Raw genomic sequence first — 8,448 nt, 5'->3', positions numbered from 1 at the left:
GTCAAGTTAAAGGAGTTCATCATCACCAAGCCATTATGATATAAAATGTTAAAGGGACTTATCTAAGAAAAAGAAAGTAAAAAATATGAAGAGTGAAAGGACAGAAAACTCACAACTATCAATGAATGAACCTAAAAGAAAAGAAAAACAACAAAAACAGAAACTAAGCAAACAACTAGAACAGGAATAGAATCAGAGAAATGGAGATCACATGAAGGGATTTCAGTGGAAAGTGGGAAGGGAGGAATAGGGGGGAAAGGTACAGGGAAGAAGAAGCATAATTAGTAGGCATAAAATAGACAGGGAGAGATAAAATGATATAGAAAACAGAGGATTCAAAGAACTTATATGTACAATCCATGGACATGAACTAAGTGGGGGGATGGTGGAGGGTTGGGAAGGTGGAGTGGAGGGGAGATTAAGGGAGGAAAAATTGGGAAAGCTGTAATAGCATAATCAATAAAAATACTTTTAAAAATAAAATAAAATAAATAAAAATTCTGGCACAACACCAGTTAAAAAAAAGATTCAGCCTAATCTTATTTCTTTAAGAATTGCTTATTCTTATTATTTCTTTCTATGCTGATTAGTATCCTATTGTATGGATGTAATACTCCATATTAATCTTAATTTACCTAGTTGCCTGTTAATGGTCGTTTGTGTGTTGGGTTTTTTTAATTTTTAAAATGAATCAACAGTTAAGCTTCATTTGGTATCAGGCACTGAGCAAGGCCTGAGGACACTAACCAACACTGACATGCACAACTGACAGCAAAAATAGAATTTCAAACATTTGTCTCCTATACATTCTCTTTAGCACAGGTTCTTCTTCCATCATGTCCACTGGTGAGCTTGGGCAAACAGCAGGCAAGTGGCCATACAGCTAGTGGGGTATGACAGGGCCTTGGGGATTGCCATGGAGGCTTGGCTAGCCTGCATGTTGTGGGGTTTTTTGGTTTGTTTTGTTTTGAACATTAGGATCTGTGTCAGTGGTTTTTATACAGTGCAATAACCAGATTGCCTCAGTTTTAAGGTGGAATGGGGTCATGCAGGAGTTCTTGATGATCTACCAGGTGGCCCAACAACTATACTAGTTTTGAACCCACGAGTTCATAGAGTCAAGTTCTGCAGAGGCCACCAGGAGTGGAGCCACATTTGCATGGGACTGCAGCCCCATTTCCCTGTCTGTTAAAGCACTGTGAACCATGTGACTGTCATTCTGGAAAACATCAGAGCTTGATATAACTACACCAGAGCCACTCTGAACACACATTTAAATTCTCCAATCCAATTGTATGCACTCTGCTAGAAGAATAAAGCCCAGTCCTACATTTCTTGAACAACATGGACCCCAAATGCAAGTTGACCACTTCAACTGATGGGAAATAACAGCCAGATCCTTGTTCTCAAAGATAAAAGTATCTGAGTGGGACTTAGGAACAGACTGCACAATTATCCCAAATTGTGTGTTTTGTACTTTATGGAAGATCTAAAGGATTTTTAAGGGTAACGTGGAGAATGCAGGCATTTCACATTATGAATGTGGTTTGATAGTAGATGCTATTCTACCTCGAGCCCTTTCATTTACAAATGTGCTTACAGTTCTATTATTTTGTTTCATTCTTACATCCACCCTGTGGGCAGACATGGTGCCTACTGGAATCCAATTTTGCAATGGGGATGCTGAAGCCCAGGGTAATGAGCAGGGCTGAGGCCAGGCTGAGTGAGTGACCAGTAATTCACAAGTGCAGCATGGGATCCTGTCTTTATTTAAAATGTTGATGTTTTGTTCACAATGGGCTTTTTGCATTAGTTGTCAATTTTAAAAGATTGTGTTCCTATATTATCTACCCTGATTACTGAATGTTTTGTACCCCATGCTAATACTGAATTTGCCTCACTCTAGTTCTGGGCCTGCAGCTGGGTGTATTTGCTTGCATCCTATGAATTGGTTGTTGTATTGCATGTCAAAAGGGATCCAACCTAATTGATCCTCTCAGGATGGAGTCCTGAGGGCCCACATAGGTCTTTGTGCTGCATGTGACCACTTCACTCTTCTGCACAGGAGTCCTCAGGCTGGCTGTGCATTAGAACCCACCATGAGGTTGCTATTAAAACCAGAGCCTCTGGCTGCAGGTGGGGACTGGCACGTGAGTTTTCAGAAAGGTCCTCTGGTTCAAACCACTGGATTCTAGCTTCTGGATTATACTGGGTATAGAGGCAGGGGATTCTGGATTTGATTTCTGGTGTCATCTAATTCTAACCACCTGAGGCAAGTTACGAGTTGTTGTGAGTATTGATTAATGTATATAAAGTCTAGCATACTGCCCGGCACCTAATAAATTCTGGATAATAGTTAATGTTTCTGCAAGCTAGGACTGTGTCTATAAGCAAGTTTGGGTTCCAGGTCTGTCTGGCCCCATAGGCAGAGCCAAAACATCTATACTTGACATTCACTAAATGCTCGACGATGGTGGCACTAGGTCATGAGCCCAGTGCTTTCCAATGAGCCTCTTCCCTAACCCTCAAATGAGGATGGTCTTGGTCAGAGCCGAGCTGGACAGGCAGAGGGAGGAGGCATTGTTACCTAAGTGAGGCTGGGTTCCTTTGCCTGGGGGATTTCCCTCCTGCATGGGAATCCCTCTGAAGCCTCTATTATCTTGTGCTGTCCACCCAAATTTCTGGCCGAGCCCAGCTGCCTTCATCGATTCACTTTCAGTTATCTCCTTTTAACCTTTTCTCTTCTGGCTTCTGTTCCTACCTAGCCCTGGGCCAAAACAGAGACTTCCTGAATGTTGACATTGTGTGTACCACGAGGGACCTCTGCCATGTGGGGCATTGCCAGTAGCCCACTTTTCTGAGTTTCTCCCCCCTTTGCTCTCTGCCATGCCACAGAACAAAGAAAGTGAGCCAGCCAGCCCAGCCTCATCTCCTGCTGCCTCTCCTCCTCACCCAGAAGTCTGTGGTGCCCCTACCTATGTGAGGCAGTACTTGCCATTTTTCCTACCGAAAGGCCCTTGCCTTATTTTGCTTTCCAGGTAAACATGTAGTCATCCCTTTACACCCAGATTGGATCATGAAGCTCGTTATGGTATTGACATCCTGCCGGCCCCACCTCCAGGCCACTTCTGTCCTCTCAGGTGTTTCAATCACCACTCCACTTAGCAGCGATTTTCTGGAGTTCAATTGTGTCAACATCCATCCTGCATACTAGACTATGAACTCCTTTAAGGCAAAGGCTGGTTCCTTCATCTCCATGGCACACTTCACAACGTCTCCAGTGATAATTGGCAATGTTACCTTAGTGCTCATTGCCACCAGAAGCCATCTTAGCCACCTTGCACAATTTAATTCATTTAATATACATAAAAATTATTACAAGCTTTCCATTTTACAAATGAGGGAAATATGGCACTTAAAGCTTAAGTGACTTGCTCACAGTCACGTAGCTGTTATGTGGAGGAAATGAAATTCAAACCCAGGCATTTGAGCTGTTAGGGTCTGTGTCTTCTTAACCAATGCACCGTACAACCTCCCCAGTAGGGCCTGCCCAGCACAGGACACAGAGGAAGAGGTTTCTCCCATCAAGTTTCTCAGATCTTACCAGGACCAGAGCAAGTACACATGTGTACACATAGAATGTGGGAAAACTGTAAAGGGAAACATAGTTGAATGCTAAAATGTGTGGCATAGAGCAGTGCCTCTCCAATATGAATGTGAACACACATCACCTGGGGATCTTGTTAAACCATACATCTAGATTCAGTCTGTACAGGGTGGATCCTGAGACTTCATTTCTAACAAGTTTCCAGGTGATGGAAATGTAGCCGGTCCATGGTCAGCACTTCAGTAGCAAGGATGAACCCCAAGAGCAGAAGGTCAGAGAAAGGAGATTTGAGTGTGGGCTGGAGAGGCCCTGGGGCAGTGAGCTGGCTCTGAGATTAGGTAGGGGGAGGGGAGGTAGAGAAACAGTGTTCCGGGGTCATCCACTTCTCTGCTCTCAGGAGCCTGGGAACAAGGGGTGGTTTCAGAGACTCCCGCACAGAAAGCCATCTAAGACCCGCCCTCACCAAGCAGCTGCATTAAGCAGGAGCTCTGTACATGTGAATAGGCTGTTTTTGAGAAATGGCAGGAAACATTTTGCAAATTCAGAAATCAGAGCCAAAAGGAAGTGCTGCGAGGTCTACAACTAGCTACAGTAGTTAAATGGGAACAATCTTTTCCCAACTGGTTCCTCATGTGGGAAGCATTTCTGCTGGCTCCAGGACTTTAACCATCTATAAAGCTTAGTGTTGAAACATACAGAAATTCTCGAGGAGGAAGAGTTCTTAACATGGGAGAAATAACTGCTCTGGACCAAACCATGTTTTCTACAATGGAGTCCTTTGAACTCAGTGGTAAAGTACTACTCCTCAATAATGACAGTGCCAGGTGATGTAGTCTTTCTGTTGGTGATGGAAGACTAGAGATGTCAATAGAAAGTCTAGGTTGGCACCATAGTTGAATGCTTCAATCTAGAATTTGTGTAATGCTAATAATAGATGCTGTATTTTTATTTAGGATAGTGAGGATTTTTTAATTTTTATTTAGTTATTTTTCAAGTACATTTTTTGTCTATTTCTCACATCCCAGCCCCCCCCAGCCCTGTCTCCCCCCTCTCTACCATTCCCCCCCCCAGTCCTCATCCCTGTGTCTTTCATACTTGTTCCTCAAAATCCCTCCCCATTTTCCCCTTAAATTCCCTTCTCTCTCCCCTCTGGTCACTGCCCACTTGTTCTCTATTTCAGTGTCTTTGTTTTTATTCTGTTTTCTTGTTTGTTTTATTGTTTAGCTTCCTGTCAAAGGTGAGATCATATGGTATTTGTCCTTCAATGCCTGGCCTATTTCTCTCAGCATAATGCTTTCCAGTTCCATCCATGTTGTTGCAAAGGGTAGTAGGATAGTGAGGGTTTTTTAAGCTTCACAATTTCTTTCATTTGTATTGAAATATTTTCTGTTAGATTAAGGCCAATCCTTATTGTATGTCCCTCCTTTTTTTTATTAGGGTCTTGTTCTGACAAATAGGTTGTGTGATGAAACGGCAGTGCAAACCAAGAGTAATGAAAAAGTTCCTCAAAACTGGAGCCACATGCCTTATATTTATTTAATGTAATTCCTCTGAAATTCTGTAAGATGACTTTTGTTATAATTGATGTGTTGATGAGAAGGAGCGATCTCTATTTCCTGTTGGCTATGCCCATCACTTCATAATTATTTTGTTTAGGTCAAACTCAGATTTTAAAAATTCAGTCAATTCTGTTGTCTCTGTTTGCTCAGTGTTACACAGATGATGCATTGTTTAAATCTTCTAGAATTTGTAGCATTTAAACTCACCAGTGAGTGCTTTCCAGAGAGGAGCTCTGACCTCCCATTCTAGAATATCCTCTGTGAAACGTTTTCCAAGTTGATCAGCCTTTCCCACTCCCAGTCTTTTCTGGAGGATGTTTGTTCAGGAACTACTGCATTTCTGTCCGCTGGCCTCAGTGCCCCTCTCATCCAGCGCCTGTTTGTGCAGATCACTGGTTGGAATTTATGGGAGTACAAAGATGAAGAGTCTGGTGTGTTGCCTTTAGGAATTTATACTGTGGTAACAGAAAAGGCATGCATGTGAATGCCTTTCGTAATTGTTGGTTCTTCAGCACCTTTGGGAATGCAGCATTCTGGATACATGATTTTTAAGATGCTTCAATGTTCAAACAAAGTCAGTTGATCAAACATATTCAGCACCCACTACCTCTTGGGCACTGCACTCAGCATTGAGAAAATAGACAAGAATAAACACGGCCTCTGGCCTCAGGGAGCCCATAGTCCTGTTGGTGGTGGCAGGATGGTGGCAGGGCAAGCACATCCATAACCTATTTCTATATAATCCATGACCAGTTATAGGCGATATTTGTACAGGACATTAGAGATGAGTCTGGTGTAGGGTCCTGGAGGCCAGAACTGAGACCTTTTCTACATTTGAATGGGCAAGGGGGGTTCATCAGAGAGTGGGTATATGGTGCCTGAGGTGGGCTAAGAAACCATATGTTTAAGATATATTCATGAGGGCTATTCAGAGAAATATAAAGAGCTTGATGTTTTTGGACAAAAATTGGGTGGGAAAAGCTAAGTGGGGATTGAGACGAGGGACAATTAATAGGGACTTTATCCCAAGGGCAATAGGGAGCTTTGAAGGGATTGAAGCTGGGCTGAGGGGCATTGGTTTGCATTTAAGATTACTCACTCTCAGATGGGGACAAGCTGGAAAGAGTTACGCTGAGAACAGAGAGGAGTGAGGCCACAAGAGATGATGAGAAGCAGTGATTGTAAAGAATAAAAGGGAAGATGATCTGGGGAAATATCGGAAGTCAGGTCAGTGGGACTGTAATGGTGGGACCCGGCAAGACTGGCAAGTGAGGGAGATGCAAGGGTCAAGGGTGAGCTCCAGATTTCTGACATGGGTTGTGGATGCCACTGACTAAATAAATATCTAACCAAGAAACGAAATTACTCCAGTTTAGATGGAAGGAATATTTTCCTAAATGCATTTACAATTTCTTGTTTTCTTGTATAAAGATCATGGAGCAAATGGAATTTTCTAGATGACTGCCATCATGGACAGTAATCCCTATGAGGCTTTGTAACATACTAACCCCCTCAGGTCTTACTGAGATGAATGAAAGTACTTGTCTCAGCACTAAATGGCCCCGGTCATCTTCTTTTATTAATTTAGTTCTGCAAAGCTTAGTTTAGTTTTCTGTACAGACTTGAGCCCTGAAGGTCCAGCAAAACCCCAAGAGTTCTGCCCCAACACCAGCAAGCTCTGGCGGGCCGTTGGACTGTCAGCTATGTGACCTCTCGCCCTAAGCCCTCACTCTTTCAGCCTTCACATCTTTCTTCTTGATGTTTCTTCCCACTAATTCTAGTCTGAAGAACTTCATTTACTTATTTATTTTTAATTTTTTATCGAGTTATATTTGACATACGTCAAATTGTAAGTTTAAGGAGTGCAATATATTGATGTGGTACATTTATACCGCAGTAGGAGTGTCATTGTAGCACTAGCTAACATGTTTAGAACATCACATAGTTACCAGTTCTTCTAGTGTTGAGAGCAATTATGTTCTAATCTCTTAGCAAGTTTGATGTTTATAATACAGTTTTGTTGCCTATAATTGTTGTATTGTGTCTTAGGTATCCAGGACTTATTTATCTACAAGTTGCAAGTATGTACCATGCCTTCCACCCCACTCCACCCTAGTCCCTTGTTTATATTTATCTTCATCTATCTTCTCCTAATCTTTGAAGAGCATTTCTTCTTGGCAGAGAAGACCCCTAAAAATATAGGTAGACAACTTATGGGTTTTGTTGTTGTTTGTTTTCATTAACATTAAGCATCAGCTCCTAGCTGTGGGCTTAATATCTCTTCTTTCTGCTCTAAAGATAATTTAAAAATTTGCCCAACACCTTAACCTTTGAGTCCATTCAGGGTCAGACTTGCTGATGTGGCTATTATTGGTTATGTCATTGTTCTGACTTTTTCCTTTGTTATGTCAGTATTTCTCAGCATTTTTTCAACATCTGGTCTTAACCTAGAGTTTTCTTTTTTTTTAACTTTTTTTTGTTTAATTTCCTTTTTTTAATTTTATTTTTTATTTTTATTTTTATTTTTTATTGATTATGCCATTACATTTGCTCTATTCCCCCTCCCGCCATTCCCTTCCACCCTGCATGCCCCTCCCCCACCATTTCTCCCTTTAGTTCATGAACATGTGTCTCAAATTCTTTAGATTCTGTATTTCTCCTACTAATCTTACCCTCCCCCCTATCTATTTTCTATCTACTGTCTATGCTACTTATTTTCTGTACCTGCTCCCCCCTTCCCCTCCTCCCACTCCCCTGTTGCTAACCCTCCATGAGATCTTCATTTCTATGGTTCTGCTCCTGATCTAGCTGTCCTCTTAGTTTGCTTTTGTTTTAGGTGTGGTTGTTAGTAACTGTGAGTTTGCTGTCCTTTCACTGTTCATCTTTTTTATCTTCTTTTTCTTAGGTAAGTCCCTTTAACATTTCATATAATAAGGGCCTGGTGATGATGAACTCCTTGACTTTGGTCTTATCTGAGAAGCACTTTATCTGTCCTTCCATTCTAAATGAAAACTTTGCTGGGTAGAGCAATCTTGGTTGTGGTCTTTGGTTTTCATGACTTGGAATACCTCTTTCCAGCCCCTTCTTGCCTGTAAGGTCTCTTTTGAGAAATCAGCTGACAGTCTGATGGGAACTCCTTCGTAGGTGACTGTTCCCTTAGCTCTTGCTGCTTCTAGGATTCTCTCCTTCATTTTAATCTTGGCTAATGTAATGATGATGTGCCTTGGTGTGTTCCTTCTTGGGTCCAACTTCTTTGGGACTCTTGAGCTTCCTGGATTTCCT

At 41.9% G+C, this 8,448-nt stretch overlaps 1 protein-coding gene across 1 annotated transcript in view; it reads left to right on the top strand.

Annotated features, from left to right (window-relative positions):
- The first annotated feature begins 4,248 nt into the window (after positions 1–4,248).
- The window catches only part of MARCO (macrophage receptor with collagenous structure), a 41,180-nt gene continuing 36,980 nt past the window's right edge, over positions 4,249–8,448 (top strand). The window contains exon 1 of the mRNA XM_037154096.2: positions 4,249–4,397. Coding sequence (XP_037009991.2) covers positions 4,334–4,397 — 64 coding nt within the window. The 5' untranslated portion in view covers positions 4,249–4,333. The remainder of the gene's footprint in view (positions 4,398–8,448) is intronic.

The sequence above is a fragment of the Artibeus jamaicensis genome, unplaced genomic scaffold (assembly GCF_021234435.1).
Source record: "Artibeus jamaicensis isolate MK-2021 breed Jamaican fruit bat unplaced genomic scaffold, CSHL_Jam_final contig_513, whole genome shotgun sequence".
NCBI classification, from domain to species: Eukaryota; Metazoa; Chordata; class Mammalia; order Chiroptera; family Phyllostomidae; genus Artibeus; species Artibeus jamaicensis.
The sequence above is the reverse complement of the archived record's forward strand: the minus strand, read 5'-3'. Positions and strand labels throughout refer to the sequence as shown.